We start from the raw sequence: 20,487 nt of genomic DNA, 5'->3' as shown, positions 1-20,487 counted from the left end.
GAACAACCAGTTCTTATAAAGCCCTAGTCACAGTACACAGAAGGGTAGCGTAAATTATTGATAAAGGAAACTGTAGGGACGGAGTCCCACAGAGCAGTTTCCAGGCTCTCAGCCTCATGTGGAAAGGAGCTGGCTCGGTTATTAGATGGCCATCAGCTGTAACTAGCTGCCCATCAGCTGTAACCAGTTAGCCATTAGCCACTAATATAACTGCCATGGCAACGCTGGCAGGTTGGTGGATTGGCAGAGAAGCAGACGGTGGATTGCGGATCGTGTGGATCCTGCTTCTTGTAACTCCAAAACAGCTGCCAGCGAGAATATAGTGGTATCAACCCCCTATCCATGGCTCCGTTGGTGTTCCTTTTTGGCCTCAGCACACTCTGTGTCCACCCGCCAAGAGCGAGAGAGGGACCAGAGACCTTGCATGATACATGGCACAGTGAGCAGGGTATGGTGCCGGCCAGAATTTTCAAAGGGGTAGTGGAGCAGTTTACATGTATGAAAGCTCAGTTTCGGGAGGCATGTAAGGAGAGGCGCCAGGAACCAGAGGCGCATTCTGCCTGGGAAACTCAAGTGTTCAGTTGGCACACCACCCATTTGGCCATAGAAGGCATCGCCTTCCTTTTGGTAATCTGCTGCTGTAGACTCCGAGGGTTGTGGATATCTATGGGGACAGAGTCCCAGAGAGCAGTTTCCAGGCTCTTGGCCTCATGTGGAAAGGTGCTGGCTTGGGTAGTAGATGGCCGTCAGCTGTGGCTAGTTGGCCGTCAGCTGTAACCAGTTAGCCAGTTAGCCACTAATATAATTGCCTTGGCAGCGCTCGTTAGTCAGTTAGGCGGTGGGTTGGCAGGCAGAGAAGCAGACAGCAGGTTAGGGTTGTGTGGATCCAGCCTCCAGTCAGACTATGGTGGTATGACTCCCCTACTTACGGCTCCGTGGGTGTTCCTTTTTGGCCTAGCCATATCCTGCGTTCTTATGTGGGGAGCGGGACTAGAGGCCCCTCGGGCTGCCCCGCACGACAAATGGTGCAGCGAGCAGGGTATGGTGCTGGCCAAAACCTACCGAAGGATGGTGGATGCATGTGAAAGCTCAGCTTTGGGAGGCCTGTGAGGAGCGACACCAAGAACGGGAGGCGCGGTCTGCCCAGGTGACTCAAGCCTCCAGATGGCACACCACCCTCTTGGCCATGGAAGGCGTTGCTTTCATTTTGGTAATCTGCTGCAGCCTTAGGCTCTGAGGGTTGTGGACATCTTACACGGAGGCCTCCACCCACTCAGACACCTGGCACGGCGAGCAAGATTCCGACCAGGTAGGAATGGCTTCTTGACTCTGGGCAGGAGGACGTGTGGCCCCCACACAGTGTGTGGTGCCCGGTGGCCACTGTTCTCAGGAGTTGGACCCCCAAGGAGGGGTGGGAGGACATGGACAGCTCTCCGGCCAGCGTGGAGAGGGCCCTGTGGGCTCTGGCTGAGCGGTTGCTGGACGAGGAGAAGGCTACAGCCGTCCGCGTGGGCTGGATGTTCCTTACAGCCTTGAGTCTCAACACGGAAAATGCGCTTAATGAAATGGCCCAGGTGCCGGACCAGGTGTCCCAGTTGGAAGCACTGGAAGCTCGGGTCCACCTGTTAGAAGAGGGGCCCCACAGTGGAGACTCTGAGGCAGAGGTGGAGGAAGCGAGTGGAGACAAGGTAGCTCCCAACCCCCAAGCCTGGCCAATCTTAAGCGAAGGGTAAAACATGAGCAACCTTTGGACCCCGGGGGCGTTGCTGCCGGCAACCCAGCTGTGACTAAGTTCACAACCGTACACCCCTTACACTCCCACTGAGTTGCAGGAGCTGGAGAGGCGGTACCAACAGTGCCCTGGAGAGCCAGTCTCGGCTTGGCTATTACGTTTATAGGATGAGGGAGCAGACAACATTCTCTGCTCCCCAGGTGAGATGGAAAAGCTAGCCTTCGTGACAGTGCATCCGTTCCTGCGACAAAGGTTACAGAACTGCCATAGATTTGCCCAAAACCAGGGCAACCATTCTCTAATGGAGTGGCTCACTGCTGCGGTACGCACAGTATGGGGACAGGCTGGCGAGCTCCCAGACACTATGAGTCAATGGCAGTCATATACGGAACTCACTTAAATCATCCGTGAAATGGGTATGAGACATGCTATTTTCAACCCTAATATGCAGGGGCCAGATGATGAGCTTTTTACAGCCAGCATGAGAGATCTGGTTTTGGACACTGCACCTGTGAGTGCTTTTGGATGCTTGGTTGCCATTCTTACACCCTATGTGGGGCGATGGATCCATGAAGTTACAACTGCCATGGCCACCCTGGGGGATGTTGAAAGCCCGCGGCAAGGGATGTTAAGACAGGAAGTCCGAGAAGTTGAGACCTGGAAGCCCAAATCAAAAGTAAGGGCGCGAGGTCACGGGCCTCAGAGAGTAACACACAGATATGGCATGATCTCGTGGCAGCGGGGGTTGATCAGGAAAAAATAGACCGACAACCCAATGTACTCTTGTTGGAACTTTGGAAACAGCTGCGTCCAGAACAGCAATTCCGGCGAAGCCTAAAGAAGTCTTGGAAAGCTTGACCGTGTCCCTCCAGTATTTCATGCAGCCATTTGAGGCCGACTCCTTTCAGTTTGATTAGGGAGGGACCAAGGTACCTGGTCAGAGGGGACAAGCGGGGACCGGAGGTTCCACATGCAACTGTCCATACATTGGTCCCCTTCTAATGTGCAGAGGGTTTTGGCCCCGTTGACACTGGCGCAGACTGCAGTCTTATGTATGGGAACCTAGAACTGTTCCCTGGACCGGCAATCTGCATTGATGGCTGCGGGGGAAAGACTGATGGTAAAAGCTGTTTCCTTACCACTGGGTATAGGAAGGCTTCCCCTCTATACTACACAGTGTGTGTCTCTCCTGTCCCGGAATATGTTCTAGGGGTGGACGTGCTACATGACCTTAGTTTAGCCATCAGTGGGAGAGTTCCGTCTCCAGATCCGAGTGGTGAAAGTGGTGACACGTGGGCATGCTCCCCACCCTCCTCAAGTGTTGCCGCAGCCCCGGTGCGTGGTTACAGTGCGACAGTACTGCCTGCCAGGACAAAAGGAGGAGATTGGTTGTACAGTTTTGAAATTGGAGAAGGCACATATCGTGAGGCCGAGAGCCTGGAAACTGCTCTCTGGGACTCCGTACCATCCAACCTTTGGGAAGCTGGTAAACTTAAAAATGCTTTCCATTTTGCCAACCAATGGAAGAAAGACAAAGTTGATAGGTAGTCTCAAAAAAAAAAAAGGTCTACCTTTCTTATTTTTAAAAGTGATTTTTGGGGAAGATGTTCTGGTCTATCTAGACCCACCACCTTTTCTCTGAACTTCAGTTTGAATTACCCTTGTGAAATTCCCAAGATTTCATAATTGACATAATCTGACACAAGTCTTTGGGGTCATGGGCCTAAAGGATTAGGTGTGGAATCCAGAAAAGCATTTAAAAGTATGCAGATCTTATATCTGCAAAGAATAATTCATATAGCACAGTGAACTAAGTAAAAAACAAAATAGGCAACATGATCTCGGTATTTTCAATAAAACTACAGTAAGCAAAGTTGTGTGGTATTGGCATACGGATAGGCATATAAAGCAATAGAATACAGAATTCAGAAATAGTCCTATACATACAGTCAGTTGCTTTTTGACTAATGTGAAGGTGATAGTCTTTTTAACAAATGGTTCTAGAACTGGATATCTGTGGGGACGAGAGGGAAAACCTCAACCATTACTTCATATCATACACAAAAATTAACTGTAAGAGGATCACAACCTAGATTATAAAGCTAAAACCCATAAAACTTACAGAAAAGAATAGGAGAAAATCTTTGTAACCCACTAGAATAGGTAAAATAAAATAAAAAGACTAACAATATTAAGTATTGGTGAAGATATTAGTGAGAAAATAGTTGTAAAGATGTCTGTGCCCCAACCTATAGTTTTCCTATAAGCCCTTGTCAACTATATCTGTACTTTAAATGGCTTTTTAGACTTTGGTCTCTATCATTTGAGATTAAAGAATGTCCTAGAATAAAATTATTGGGGGATGGTAGATGAGGGTAAAGGGGAACAAATATACCGTGATGGAAGGAGAACTATGGGTGGTGAACACACAATGGGATTTATAGGTGATGTAATACAGAATTGTACACCTGAAATCTATGTAACTTTACTAACAATTGTCACCCCAATAAACTTTAATGAAAAAAAAATTATTTGGAATCGGAAGGGACATTAAAGTTCATCGATAATACTGTTTCTTAAACTGCTTTCTTTTTTGTGTACCTTCAAAGACTTATTTTCCCTGACCTCTTCCCTCATGTGTAAATGAGTAATAATGGGGATGATGCCAAATTATGGTATTTTTATTAGTAGTAAGTAATGTTTGGAAATAAGTGTTTTATAAAACTATAAAAACTTAGTGGAGTTGTTAATGGCCCACCAGGTGTTAGTTAAAGCACACCTTTCTCTCCAATTCTAGAATAATTTACAGAAATAATAAGCTGTTTAAAATTTTTTTTAAGCAAGCATCTTGCTTTGCCTTTCCTATTGCAAGGTTAACTTAATATTTTTAAGTATAAAGTGTTGGGGTTTATTCTTTCTGATGGGTTTTTTTGTAAATTACTGGAGTAACTGCATTTTCTCCCCGTCAGGGATAATATAAATGAGTTAATGATTGAATATGTAATGTACAGCTTCTTGAACTCAGAGGCCTGTGGTACCCTTATTATGGCCCATATCCTCATAATAGCAGGTATCTGCCACCATTATTACTTGTTTTCTAAAAGCCTGATGCAAAACCTGAGATACTGAAAGAGACATCTACTTATCTGTTTGTTTCTCTATACTTTGTCTTCTTAGTCACCTACAGCCACCTTCGAAAAACACGGAGAGCACCTACCCCGAGGAGATGGTAGATTTGGAGTAAGCCGTCGTCGACATAATTCCTCTGATGGCTTTTTTAACAATGGACCTCTACGAACTACAGGAGGTGAGCCATGCCCAACTTCCATGACTATATTTAAGCTACTCATTTAGGGCAAGCCCATCCTGGGGGTGCAGGTCCATAATCTTGAAATAATGAACTTTTGTAAACATAGTTCTCAGTTAGATCCTCCAGTAGTCATTACTCAGCTATGTTGGCTTTCTAAGTTTAACACTTACATTCTCATGAGTCCTTTATTCAGTAGAACTCATATAGAAATTATATGAAAAGAGAAAGATGTATTTTGTGATTCTGTTTTATGGACTTAATCTTTTATTTAAAAAGTCCCCTGAAGAGCTTTTGGTAGTACCATAAATCAGATCAGGAAGCATCTGGCCCAATTGTTTCTGAATTTTCAGGAAGCAAACGATCTAATGTGTTACGTTTCCTTACTATTCTAGATTCTTGGCACCAGCCCTCCCTGTTCCGCCATGATTCTGTGGACTCTGGTGTCTCTAAGGGAGCATATGCTGGAATCACAGGGAACCTATCTGGTTGGCATGGCTCTTCCCGAGGTCATGATGGCATGAGCCAGCGTAGTGGGGGTGGCACAGGAAACCATCGCCACTGGAATGGCAGCTTTCACTCCCGGAAAGGCTGCATCTTTCAGGAAAAGCCACCGACAGAGATTAGGGAAGAAAAGAAAGAAGACAAGTTGGAAAAGTTGCAGTTTGAAGAGGAAGACTTTGTAAGTATGAAGGTTTAGTCGTGTGGTTAAAACCTAACAAATAATGTCTTAAATATAAGACCCTGTTAGTAATGAGGACATTGCAGAAATTATTAAAAGGAGTCCCTAAGTTTAGATTTGTATTGTTTTTAGAGGAAAGGAGTTGATTAGCATGAAGATGGTGACCAAATACCCTGTGTAACCTTCATCAAATCTTCATTTTCATCTTTATGCCTTTGGAACTTCAAAAAAAAATCTTTAAATTTCCCTTAAATATAATTATATAAAAATGTAGTTTTACATGGTAAATTGTCTTTTTCTCCAACTATTAATAGAGGTTTTTTTCTCTTGATTTTGCCCGCTTATATAAAATAGTTGTGATAAGTTATAAACATGGAATTAGGAGAGTGTAGCTGTTGCCTGTATATTCAGTAAAACTTTATGCTATTACCTACTGAATTATATGCCTTTTGGGCTCTAAACCAAAGTGGAGTTTTTAGTTTACCTTAAAAAGGTGTAATAATTTTACTTAACCAAATATATCAAAGTTATTATCATTTTAACATGTAATTGATATGTTTAAATAATTAAGATAATTTTGCTTTTTGTGTGTATGCTGGGTCTTTAAAATCCTTTGTGTATTCTATACTTATAGCACATCTCCATAGACTATGCGTATTCCTAATGCTCAGCAACCACATGTGGCTAGTGGCTACCATATTGGATAGTGCAACTCGAGTTATTTTTAAGTAGTACATAAGATTAGCCAGTCACTTCTATGAGAGCCGTTTTACAATAAAACCAACTAAATAAGAGTTAAATTTAGGCATCATTCCCTCCTACGTCTAGAAAATGCCCTGGGGTCCTTAATTTAAAGGTTCTTTATTAATGTGAGTTCCTACCCCTAAGCACCCATTTTTCAAAACTATTCTTGGAAAGGTCTATACTGCCCTGACATCTTGAATATTTGTCCAGAATATTCTAGATGTCTAGTAGTTCATTAATTATGATATTAAATTACAGTTTTGATTATTTATTCAGTAAACTTATAAAGCAAACCCAAGAAAGACCAAGAATGATTAAGAAACAAAATCTCTGTTGTTCATCACATTTTGGGAACTTGGTGAAATCCTCATCAAACCAGCAACCAAAAAGTTTAATTTTATTCCTATTATAAAATGAGTTTCTTTTTTGTATTCCATTGTAATTGTAATTTATATCTGACATGAATATTTATCTAAAGTACATTTTACACTATGACCACAATCAGCTGAGCATATAGAAAGCAAATTTATTTGGGTCTAATAGTTCTGGCTTCTTACGTGCTTTGGTAAAAAAGAGATTGTAACAAATAAAAAACAGTGTGGGGTAAAGTGGAAGTTACTTAAAATACTTCTAAATTAGGTAGTATAGTGCTGATTGGCATAGTTTGAAAAGGTCCTTTATCAGTTCTGTGGCATTTCAAGTGGCAGATGAAGTGACAATGGAAAGAAAAATGTTAAGGTAGCATTATCTTCGCCCGCTAAGTGATTTAAAGGGAAGTTTGCTGTCAAATCAAACCTGAGCAAGGTCAGTAAGGGCAAATTTATTTTGTATTTATTTTTGTGAAATAATTCTAAATGTACATAAAATATGGAGAAAACAGTCAAGTTAGCATATCACCTAGCTTTGTGAAATATTAGCATTTTGTCACATATGTGCTAGACAATTATCTTAACAAAGAGGCAAGACATTCCAGATACAGTTAAAGCTTCCCTAATCTGTTCTCCTCACTTTCCCCTAGAGGTAATCGTCATCTTGATTTTCAGCGTTTTATCATCCTCATGTATATTTTTGATAAACTTTTACTACCCTGTTTCCCTGAAAATAAGACCTAGCTGGACTGTCAGCTCTAATGCGTCTTTTGGAGCAAAAATTAGTATAAGACCTGGTCTTATATTACGTTATTTTATATAACACCCGGTCTTATTTTATATAAGACCGGGTCTTATATTATTTTATATTAGACCCGGTCTTATTTTATATTAGATTTTATATTATAATATAATATTTTATATTATATTAAAATAAGACCGGGTCTTATATTAATTTTTGCTCCAAAAGACACATTAGAGCTGATGGTCCTGCTAGATCTTATTTTCGGGGAAACACGGTAATTTGAAAAGGTAAAACAGGAGGAGCAGAATTGGAGGGAGAAGATAACGAATTCTTGGTACCAAAGACATGGGTGAGATCTAGAGATGTGTACCTGGAAATAGAAATAATAGTTACGGCTTGTGGATGGGTAGACTCACCCAAGGAGAATAATATATACCGAGAGGAGGCCTAGAGCAGCACCTGTGGATAGCAGTAAGAGGGAACCGAGAAGTAATTAGTTAAAGAAGGGGTATATCAAGAAAGAGTAGCCAGTCAAAAACAACAAATTAAAGGTATTTTGGAAACTAATTGTTTTACAGTGGGTTTTCCATATATTTTTTCAATACTGTATTTAGTATAATTATGTTTTGTTTTAAATAGTATTAATTGCTTAACAGTCCTATATTGTTACCTTAGACAGGTTAAATAACCCAAATTTTCCCTGAGTTGATAGATAGACAATAATTTACCTTGCAACATTGTAGTAGGTAGTAAAGGTCACGTAGGTGGAATGATGTATGTGAAACACTTTGCACCTTGACACATGGGTCTTTGCACTGTAGCTATTATTAAATGTGAGAGAGTTTTGGATTTGGCAGTTTGAAGTGACCTATCAAATGTCATTTTCAAAAATGATGGGCTTAGTTGAAAGAATTAAAGAATGACTCGGTTATGAGTGGTATACTCTTTGGAGAAAGAGGAGCCATGTGTTAGGGTAGAGTTTTCTAGGAGCAAGAGATTTCAATGTGTTTGGAACCTGAGGAGGAAGAAATTGGAGAGAAGGGATTCTGAGAGGATGACAACGGTGTAACCATAGTCTTTGAGTCTCTCCAAATTGCCCTATAAATGCAGAGCTCCCTTTAAAATGAGGAACAATATTAGGATTACTCTCACTGAGCATTTAGCATTGTACTGGACGTACTGGCAAGTGCAGCAAGGCAAGAAAAATAAAATTCATACAAATTAGGAGGAAAAAATTTTCTATTGGCAGATGACATGATTGTTTATATAGAAAATCCTAAGGACTCTATAAAGAATTACAAGGTTTCAGGATTCAAAGTCAATTAAAAAAAACTTTTTATATACTAGCAGCAAGTAATTGGGATATGGAATTTTATAAAATGCCTTTTGTAAAATAAAATAAAAAAACCTTAAAACTGCTTAGGAATAAATTTAACAAAAGATGTGAAAGATACCTATACTGAATCACAGAACATTGCCAAGAGAAATTAAACATCTAAATAAAAGGAGAGAGATACTATTTTGAATGGAAGGCTTTGCATTGGTTAGGATGTCAATTCTGTAGATTCTGCACAACCCCAACCAGCATGCTTTCTTACAGAAATTGACAGTTATTCTAAAATTTATATTGAAATAAATATAAATACAATATCCAAAGCAATCTTGGAAATGAACAAAGTTAGAAGACTTATACTACCTAACTTAAAGACTTAATATAAAGCTTTAATAATCAAGATAATGTTACACTATTATAAAGATAAACTGATAGTAGAACAGAAGAGACGGGCCAGAAATAAACCTACATTTATATTGTCATTAAATTTCCAACAAAGGTACCAAATCAGACCAGTGGAGCAGGAAATGTGTTTTTAATAAATGGTGCTGGAAGAACTATACATGTATATATATACATATATATGTATACATACATACATATATATATACATACATATATATAGTTATATACAGAGGGTACCAACACAATGTATACACATTTTAAGCTAACATCTCTACTCCTACCTAGTAGTATACAAAAAAAATGAATTGAGATGAATTATAGACCTAAATGTAAGGCCTATAAAGCTTCTAGAAAAAAATTTAGGAGAATATCTTTCTGACTTAGGCGATAGAAAAAGTTTTCTTAGGACACAGAAAGCAATAACCATAAGGGGAAAACATTGATAAATCAGACTTCATCAAAACTTAAAACTTCTACTTAACTCACAGACTCAGGGAAAATATTTGCAAAATATATATATATATATATATATATATATATATATATATATCTGAAAAGAAACCTATACCCATTATATGAATAACTCCTATGACTCAATAATAAAAAAGACAACTCAATTTTCTTTCAAATGAGCAAGATTTGAACAGACACTTCACAAAGGAAGATATATGAATGGCCAGTGAAAAAAATGATAAGTATCATTAGTCATAAAGGAAATTTGAAAATTCATATAAGACCACTATGAGATAACTCGTACACACCCACCAGAATGGCTAAATTTAAAAGTCTGAAAATACTAAATTTGTTGACATTTTGGAGCACTTAAAACTCTTCTTACGTTGTTAGTAGGAGTGTGAAGTAGTACAGCTATTTTGGGAAAAGTAAAGTCTGGCAGTGTCTTATAAAACTAAACATAAACTTACCCTATGGCCCATTACTTCCACTTGTAGGTATCTACTCAAGAGAAATGAAAGTGTATGTGTATTTATTGTAATTTTATTCATAATAGCCCAAAATTGGAAATAATTTAAATGTCAACTAACATAAGAATAGAAAAATTGTGCTATAATCATGTAATGGACTTTATTCAGTAATAAAAAGTGATATGAATCTCAGTGAAGCCTTGCACAAAAGGTACATACTGTATGATTTCATTTATATGACATTCTAGAATAGGCCAATAATGTAGGTAGGAAAGAAAATCAGAACAATGGCTGCTTGTGTGGAGTGGGGTTAACTGGGGGAAAGCATGGGGGATCTTGCTGGTTGTAGGAAGTATTTTTTTATCTTTATAGAGGTTGGGAAGGTGTAAGTATTTTTCAAAACTCATGGGATGGCATACTTAGTATTGGAGCATTTCATATATGTAAATTTTATTTTATTAGAAAGGAGATTAACGTCACCAGTCATGTGACAAACATATCATAAGCCTCCTGATGTGAAAATCCAACATTACGTCTGTGAATTCCTTCTAAAAGTTCATAGCTTTGATCATGGGAAAACATCATACAAACTCAAGTTGAGGTTTCTACAAAAGAATTAGAAAAGATTCTATGAAAGAACTAGCTTATACTCTTTAAAAAATGTGATCATGAAAAAATGTTCCAGATTAAAGAGAACAACTAAAGGCAACATGTGAACCTAAATCAGATACTGGATGTGGATGAGGGGAAAAACTGTGTTTTTAAAACTTGGTTTTGCTACAAAAGACATCCGAACCTGGCTTAGCAGGAACTGGGTGCCACAGGAGTCTGCTGAGTAAGCACATTGGAACTAGAAGCGAAAGTCTCTCCATTGTTATCTTCTACTGATGAAAATTAACATGCCTGCTGACAAAGGAAAATTTTTAAAGTGCCCAGAAACATTTACACAGCACAGATAGAAAGGATGACGTTGGAATTAGGAGGCAATAAATTGATAACTACCACAGGGTTCTATCATTGTTCATGCTAACCAGCCAATATTCCCTTCTAGAACAAAATCCAAGAACAAAACTATTGAAAATAGAATCCAGATGGAGCTACAGAGACAGACAATAGAGACAAAAGAAAGAGAAAGTGCAGATAAAAGGGGGACTGTAGGGTAGGGGAACAGCCAGGACATCATAGAAACACTCCATGAAACCAGCAGAACAGAGAGCTCTAAAGCACGACGTTAGAAAAGCTATCTTGGAGCGGCTGGTTAGCTCAGTTGGTTAGAGCGTGGTGCTCTTAACCACAAGGTTGCCGGTTCGATTCTCACATGGGCCAGTGTGAGACTGCACCCTCCACAACTAGATTGAAACAGTGGGCCAGTGTGAGACTGCACCGTCCACAACTAGATTGAAACAACCACGTGACCTGGAACTGGTGGGTCCTAGAAAAACATACTTAAAATAAATAAAAGTTAAAAAAAAATATATCTCAACCTACATTCGCAAAAATTAATTGCATATAAATGAACAGCACATAAGGATCAAGAGAGTAAGGAGCAGAATAACATCCTTACAGACAATGCAAAGTACGCCTGTAAGACATTCTGTAAGACATTGTCCATTTCCACAAGACAGATGGAAATTAACTGTTAAGAAACGGAATCAGAACAACATAAACCAGAAAATGTCAAGGTGCTAGAACTCAGGGAAGAAGAAGTAAAAGATTTCAGAAAAAGGAAGAACAAACGAGAACACAGGAGAATAAACACTAATGTTTTTCAAGAATTAGAAGACAGGAAAATTTTCAAGTGAAGGAGAAACAAATAGATTAAAAGTCAGAAGTGAGACAGAATGATACAGAAGTTTGGCAGGAAAAGATCCAATATAGAGGATTCCTACCAATCCACCACACACGCAAAAAGACCCCAAACAAAGAAACAGCTTAAAGGCTAAAATGTATAATTCAAGAATAATTTCCTGAAATACAATGAGATTTGTAGCTACAAATTGAAGGACAGTGAGAATAGCCAACACCTAGGTAGTCTTATAAAATACTAGACTCAAGTGAAAATACACTTTTTGGACATCCAGACATAAAGACCAAGTGACTTATAAAAGAAAGAAAATCAGAAACACTTTGACAACAAAGCTATATAACAAGTCAATGGAGTAACAATTAAGTACTCAAAAGATGTGAGGCAACGATTTTATACCCTGTCAAACTTCCGTTATAAGGGTCACAAATATCAATGTGTAAAAACAGAATACTGTTCCCAAGGCTTTTCCTGAGGAAAGTACTAGACAACAAGCTTCAGACAACCAAACTAACCAGAAAGATAGCAACAAAAGGAATGGTGGTAAATATTAAATATATGGTTAATGGGAGACTTGGAAGAGCATGTGCAAAACAATAATATTGGTGTAATATTGATATTCTGAGAAAATCGTAATATGGACTAAAACAATTGAATATGATATTTTATACCTTGTGTCCTTGAAAATCAGGATTCTTGGTGTAGAAGAAAGGAACTACAGATATAAAGTGGAGATGTTCAGTAAAAGCCCAAGGTACTCAATTTGAGTTAAAAATAGCAGTTAAGAAGTCATGAAGTATTCTAATCTTTGAAAAAATATATATTTCTAGGCTCTTTCCACTGAAAGACCTAAAAACAATGACCAACCCCGTAGCAGTGAGCATCTCTAGTGCCCAGATTGTGGTCTTGAAATGCCATAGGATATTTATAAGATAAGCTTGGAATATTTTGTCATACTAATTAGCAAAGAAGTAAAGACTACTAGTGTTGTACCAAAAGGATTCAGAAGACGAACTGAAGAGGTTCCTACTGGCCAAACAGGATATTTCATATATCAATTAAGGATAATAACCAAAAGGGTTTGAATCACAAGTATTAAATATGTGAGTTCACAATGATAAATCACCTTAGAAACAAGCATGCATTTTTTTCCCATATGAATTGTACCACTCAGTCACCATATAGAAGAAGGTTCTTTTTTATAGAAGTATAATAGCTAATAAAGAAGGAAATGATAGAATAGAATTAAAAGATTGTTGTTTTGCAATTCATGTATTCATGTGAGTTAATAGTTTTAGGCTATGAGCATCAGTGCCTGCCAGCATCATAAAAAGAAGCACAACCAGATATATGTGTCTCCTAAAGGAAAAACAAAACCAGCAAGAAGTTGCCTTGCCAAAATGTAAAGGGGTTAGCTAGAACCAGCTACCAATTTATAAGAAATACAGAGGTACAAAAATTATACAGATAAATTTTGTAGATAAAGAGAGTTAGATATTTTTGGAGACAAAACTATAGTTTTGAGGTATACACATTTGGGTGGTAAAAGCAAAGAGGTGATCACTGTTAGGATGGTGGTTATTTTTAGAAGGGGGCAAGGGTATTTGGTTTTATTTGTTTGAATGAGGCTTATAAAATGTTTCTGGTTTGGCTGGTAATGTTATGTTGCTTAAACTGGTGATTACAAGAACTTGCCCATTTCTTTTATGCAGGTTTTTTTTTTTTTTTTTTTTTTTTTTAATCAGTGGCAAGATCGAAGCTGTCACATAAATAGGGGCAATATTTCTGAAAAGCCTAGATAGAATGTGACTAAGAACACAGGTGTCCTGACGGTGGAGCAAATATGTAAATGGCCACTGTAAAGAGAAGGTATCTTAAGACTGACAAATGAAGCAGGCAACTCCATAGAATATAACAATTCATTACAGGATAATTTGCTTACAGGAAGTTTGGGTTGGAGCGGAACAGAAGACCCAGCAATTCTGCGCAGATTATTCTCCACTACAGGCTCCTGTTACTGTACTTTTTTAACAGTATAAGTGGGATACCAATGATTGACAAGACAAAGGGACAAAGAATGCAGTAGTGCCGGGGCCATGCCTCCTGGTGGTCTTGTGATAGATGTTTGTTTATAATCAATACTATCACCATTTTTATATTTATCTCAGTTGTCATGCCATTCCAGCTGTTACTAACAAAAATATTTATGGCTTCATTTTAAGGAACAGACTAGAAGTCTTTAATGTGCTTGCGAAGGACATTGAGGTTGGTCAAAGGTCACATCATGAAATTTAAAAAATCAAATGAAATCCAGGACAGAGAGATGGAGTTGGTTTTGTTCACATCTTCTCTAGGCTTATTAAAACAAAACAAGAAAACATAGTTTTATCCATGGGGACTCATTCTTCCCACACTGTTTCATCCAGAAGAGTGTATTAATCTATTCTTCATATTCTGTCACTGATTTGTTTGTTTATATAGTGAGTTGGTATTTGTATCTGTGCTCGTACTATGGTAGTGGCTCTCACCTCACAGGTTGAAAAGACATACCTGCTGGGGCCCCATTCCTGGGGATGTTGATTCAAAGGCTCTATATTTTGTCTGTTTATTTAATGTTCCATGGTCAATTGTGATGAAAAGCCTTTTCCTACTCTGTTACTAAATTGTACAGTTTGGGCTTGGACACCAATGTCATTCTCCCACCCCTTATACAATTAATTACTAGTAAGTCTAGTCTATTGCTCTTCCTTCTCCATCCTCATATCTTCCTTTACTCCTGTTGCCTTCATTACTCTCCTGGACTGTGGGATTGGTCTTCTGATATCTCCTCGTTAATGTTTAAACCCCTCAAATATATCCTTCAAGCTGCTGCCAGACTGTTTTAAACTAACGATTGGATCATGTAAACTCTGCATGAAAGATCGATCCCTGTAACCTACAGAATAAAAGTCAATCTCCCTAAAAAATACTTCACAATCCTCTTCTCACCTGCTTTGCCAGACATCTCTCTCCCCACAGAAAAGTCCCCTCCTTCCTTAGTACTATCATGTTGAATTATTTGCAGATCGCTGAATAGTCTGTTCTTTTTCATGCTTTTCTATCTTAGTGTTCATTGAACATTCTGTTCTTGGAATCACCCATGTTCCAGTTTTGGAATTCATCTTTAAGGACTGACTCTTAGTCATCACCTCTAATGAAACCTTTTCTAATATCACTTTTCTTTCAAGTGAAATTGACTGTTCCTTAGTACTTCTTCCCTAATGTGAATATTTATCATAGCCCCTGTAACCTTTTGTTATACATATTTGTCTACAAGTTTGTAAACTTGTGGGGACAAGGGCTCTTCTTAATTGGTTTAATTGCCTTTGTATTTCTAGCACAGTCCCTGGCACTTGGTTTGCCTCTGTCCTAAAGTAATCTTTGAAGTGCTATATGAATACTATACATTTGACTGACCAGATTGTCCTTAAATCTGAAAAAAAATGATTCACATTCTTAATCATTCAGCTTTCTTTGCCTCCTTATTTGGCATACATATCCTATAGGAAATGAGAACTTGCACATTGGTCTTTTTATTTTCGTTTTAAATTTTAATCCTCTTTTTCAAGGAAATGAAACCCAAAAGAGCCTAAGATTAATATAAGACCTATTGATTTTGCATTTCAGCATCTTCTATCTGTTTGTTAATTCTGAATACAGCATTAAGTAAGTGCTGCTGATACAATTATTTGATAGGTTCCATGGTAATGGCTACTTTACAGAAAGTGCCAAAATGATTAGCTTTCTGTATCAACCATTAATATCCCTTTTTTCCTAGCCTTCTTTGAATCCAGAAGCTGGCAAACAGAATCAGCCATGCAGACCTATTGGGACCCCTTCTGGAGTGTGGGGTAGGTAGATTTTGCCATTTTAAAGGCACAACTTTAAATTTGTCTTAGCAGGGAGAGGAGCAAAAATTCTTTATCTCTCTTTTTTGTTTGTTTCTTTATCTCATTTCTCATCTCATCCATTTGTACATGGTAACTAACACCTATTAACTCTTACTCTGCCCCCTCAAATAATATTGAAATATAATAATAATGGAGTCAGAATAGAAACATTTTTGAGAGCTTGTAGAGCCCTAAATTTGAAAGCAGGTTTTTAAGCAAAGGGAGAATAACATAAAGCTTATAAGAAGTAATTTTTTATTAACGTTGCTAATTTGCTTATAATAATTAAGTTGAATTTTGTATTATAATTGTCTCCCAAATATTTGGTAGGCATATATAACTATGTATTCTAAGCATTCTTTCATATTACTAAATATTCTTCTAAAGTGTTTGAAAGACTTATGTAATACCACATCCTGTAAACCATTTTGTTCAACCAGGTTTCAGTTGCTGAGTTTTGGGGTGTTGTGGAGGGGACAGTTATAAATGATGCTTGTTGATGCTGTTGTATAGGGCAAGGAGAAAATATATAAACACACATATTTATATATGTGTTGGGGATAACAAGCCTTATAAAAAAATTAATAGGCAAATCAGTGTATTTTAAACCAAACCTGATCTGTAGCATTGGGGTCTTTGGCATTTATAAATTGGACTCTCCTAGTCTCTACAGTAGACATGTTCAGATAGCCAGGCATCTATTGGGGAGGCTTTAGCATATCTAAATACTGGGTTTGGGTCTTGAGTTATAGGATTAAGGGTGATTGCTTGTCATTTCCCCCTTGTTAATGATAATATAGCTTTGCTCCAGTTTGTCTCATCAGAATGTCCCATTGCAGACTTTTCCCCAAATTTCCTCATCTCCATTCCCATGCTGACAGGAGCTGTCACCCTTAAATATAGTATTGTTGTTTGGTCTGTGCCTGAGTGATCACACCATACGCTAGACATGTTACGCCCCTGAAAGACTACTAACATCTTTGGGCTTTCTGGTTGATTTATGAATTTAAAATCAAGTGCTTACGATGCTGCCTTTTTTCCTACGTTCCCAAATAGTGTCGCTTTTGAGAGTATCTGTTAAGTGCACACCAGGAAATGGTCCCTCAGTCTCAACTGTCAGCTCTTTGTTGCAAGTGAGGCCTTCTTGTAAACTATACTTCCTGTTAACCAATAGGTTTGACATTCTTTTGTCTCTCCACTGTTGTATTTCACAGAAAACCCACCTGGTGCCAAGCAACCCTCCAAAATGCTAGTCATCAAAAAAGTTTCCAAAGAAGATCCTGCTGCCTTCTCTGCTGCATTCACCTCACCAGGATCTCACCATGCAAATGGGAACAAATCGTCAAACATGGTTCCAAGTGTCTATAAGAACCTGGTTCCTAAGCCTGCACCACCTCCTTCCAAGGTATGATTTGATACCAGTGTAAGAACCTTGTACAACAGAGGTTTAGGGATAAATCAGAAAAAAAATAAGTAAATTTATATTTTCCTGTTGAGTCATTTACCAGATGTTCATTCAGTACTTGTTATATGTATAGTACTATACTCTGTCTCCAAACTCTCTACTGCTACCAACTTGATTTTTAGTAGCCCTCTTCATTCATTAGCTTCACTCATAAAAACCTGCTTTTTCTGATTTGCCGTTTCCACTCCCGTGTTTCCCCAAAAATAAGACCTAGCCGGACAATCAGCTCTAATGCATCTTTTGGAGCAAAAATTAATATAAGACCCGGTCTTATATTACAGTAAAATAAGACCAGGTTTTATATTAATTTTTGCTCTAAAAGACACGTTAGGGCTGATTGTCCGGCTCGGTCTTATTTTGGAGGAAACACGGTAATAGCAATAAATCCATATGATCACTTAGCTGAATATCATAACTGCTTCTTTCCTCTTACTCCCTCTACCAAGAAATTATAAAGTCCTTGTTAGTTATTCCTTCTATAATGTCTATGCCCTTGTCATCTCACCTTTACTATTGTATACCTTTCTATGAGGTATGATCAAACAATACGGTGAATGTTTAAATTTTAAAAATGTATCATCGTAAAAGACACATTGCCATTAATCCCTCTCAGAATACTCTCCCTCGTTTCAAACACACTTACCCCATTGTTCTTGCCACTTTCTGAAGCAGTTCTGGAAGTCCTCTTCTGTGAGTGTCTTTAGTTGCGCTGCTGTGGCTGCCTTGATGTCCTGAATCATTTTGACTTTGTGGAAGAGCCATAAGTCGCATGGTTCCAGATCCGGTGAATAAGGTGGATGAGGACACAGCGTAATGTTTTTATTTGACAGAAATTGCCCTATACCAGAAGCGATATGTGACAGAGAGCATTGTCATGATGGAGGATGATTTACAGCACACTCTAAAACTCACCTTCTCTCAACTGTAGTTCACACCTGATTGTACCAAACAATTGAAACTTGTTACACACTGTTACTAAGTTTCCACGTGCCGCTTCCTTTATTGAAGATCGCTGCCTTTCCGTTAGATGGCACTCAGCAGCTGCATTCACCGTATTTTGTGATCACAACGGAAAGGCTCCGTATCACATACCATTTCTGGTATGGCCGTATCTGTCAAATAAAAACGTTGTGTCCTCATCTACCTTATTCACCAGATCTGGCACTGTGCGACTTCTGTCTCTTTCCCAAGTCAAAATGAGCATGAAAGGGAAACGTTTTGAGTCGATTCAGGACATCATGGCAGCCACGTCAGAGCAACTAAACACGCTCACAAAAGACGACTTCCAGAACTGCTTGAGAAAGTGGCAAGAACGATGGGATAAGTGTGTTCAGAGCAAGGGGGGATTATTTTGAAGAGGATTAATGGCAATGTGTCTTTCACTATAATAAACTTTTTTAAAATTTAGACATTCACTGTATTGCTTGATCATACCTCGTATTTCCTCATCTCTTTATATTCATCTTCCACAGAACTGCCAGAATGATCATCCTTATATTACATCCTTTCCTAAATCCCTTCAATAGTTCCAAACCATTTATATAGAAGAGATTAGTAAACATTTTTTGTAAAGGACCAGATAATAGATATTTTTAGGATTTGCTGGTCACATATGACATAGGTCTTTGTTACATTTTTTTTTTCCTTAAACAACCCTGTAAAAATGTAAAAATCATTAGCTTACAGGCCATTACAGGCCTCAAGACAGTTTTGGCCTATGGCTAGCCAACCCGTGATCTTATAATACAGTGTCCAAACTCCTTAGCAGTGGTATATATAAGTCTTTAGAACCCAAGCCCAATTCATCTTTTACATTGTACTGCCTCTTCTTTCTCTTACGTGGGAAATTACTCATTTTTCAAGTTCATGTCATCCTCTCCTCTTTTTCTGTAACGTACATCTAAAGATTGAATACCACTCTGTTTCTTCTCACAATATTTGTAATACTTTATTGTGTCTATTTCTTAATTTGGCAGGTTTCAGACCCTTTTCATATTTGTATCCCTAGCACCCACAAAAACACATAATAATTGCTTGAATGAACTGCAGCCACTGTAAGGAAACAAGTATTTAGAATTCACTATGTGGAAGCACTGTGGTGCTTATGAGCAATACAAAGAAGTATAGCATTGGTCATGGCCCTCCATGAGCTGAAAGTCTAAATGGGATGATAAGATAAAATGATATAAAAGGTATTGTGATTGTGTATGAAATAAAATAATGACAGATCCTAATAACAAGTTCTAAACAAATTTGGAGTAATTAAATTAATTAAACACAATTTATTTACATAGTTCAGAGCAGCAAGATCATTTCAGACTATGACCGTCAAGGAAAATTTTACTGAAAAACTATAATTTAACTGATCTTTGGAGGAAGGTCCAGATTTGGATAGGCAGAAAAGAGCCTGGAGAGTATTGCAAATCATGAGAAGAGGTAGATAAAGTTCTAAAAGAAGAGGTAATAAAGTTCTGAAACCAGAAAACAGTAGGCATATTTGAGGGAACACAACTGAATCATTTTCATTACTCCTGATAGCACTGGAGAAATATCAGGACTAGGGGTCATTATCCTAGTGATAATGAAGCTTTCAGGGTAGATAAGATCTCTGAGGGAAGAGGAAAGAAGAGTAAAGAATGGGGAAAATAAGACTTTGGAAATATTTAATATTTCATAAATATTAGGAAAATGACAATCAATGTTATACTGAGAAATTGTACTTCAGACATAGAAAAAATGGTATATCAAAGAAATCTGGATGCATGAGTTGAAGATAGTAGCCAGGGTTGTCAACACTTATCGATTGCTTGATAACAGGTTGAGGGAAATAATTGAAAAAAGGGTTTCTGACCTTAGCAGTTGGAAAGTTTTTGGTAATCTTTGAGTTGAGGTTTTAGGAGAGTAGTATATGGCTGAAACAAGATTTCAGGGGATTCTGGAAGTAAGTGGAGATAGTGGCACCTTTGAGACCTGACAGTAAAAGGAAATAGAATAATGGGTGGTGGTGAAGTTACATGTAAGGATGAAGAAAATTTTAGGAAGAATCTCCA

The 20,487-nt window shown here is 38.2% G+C and overlaps 1 protein-coding gene across 10 annotated transcripts in view; it reads left to right on the top strand.

Moving 5' to 3' along the window:
- GPBP1L1 (GC-rich promoter binding protein 1 like 1) overlaps nucleotides 1-20,487 on the top strand; it is a 54,282-nt gene that overhangs the window by 24,883 nt on the left and 8,912 nt on the right. For all 10 annotated transcript variants that reach the window (XM_074334644.2, XM_074334646.2, XM_019749365.3 and 7 more), the window contains 4 exons: nucleotides 4,910-5,039; nucleotides 5,435-5,721; nucleotides 15,861-15,933; nucleotides 17,187-17,377. In XM_074334644.2, the coding sequence (XP_074190745.1) occupies nucleotides 4,910-5,039; nucleotides 5,435-5,721; nucleotides 15,861-15,933; nucleotides 17,187-17,377 (681 nt within the window). The remainder of the gene's footprint in view (nucleotides 1-4,909; nucleotides 5,040-5,434; nucleotides 5,722-15,860; nucleotides 15,934-17,186; nucleotides 17,378-20,487) is intronic.

This window comes from Rhinolophus sinicus, chromosome 14, assembly GCF_057876585.1.
Source record: "Rhinolophus sinicus isolate RSI-liver-muscle chromosome 14, RSI-T2T, whole genome shotgun sequence".
NCBI classification, from domain to species: Eukaryota; Metazoa; Chordata; class Mammalia; order Chiroptera; family Rhinolophidae; genus Rhinolophus; species Rhinolophus sinicus.
The sequence above is the reverse complement of the archived record's forward strand: the minus strand, read 5'-3'. Positions and strand labels throughout refer to the sequence as shown.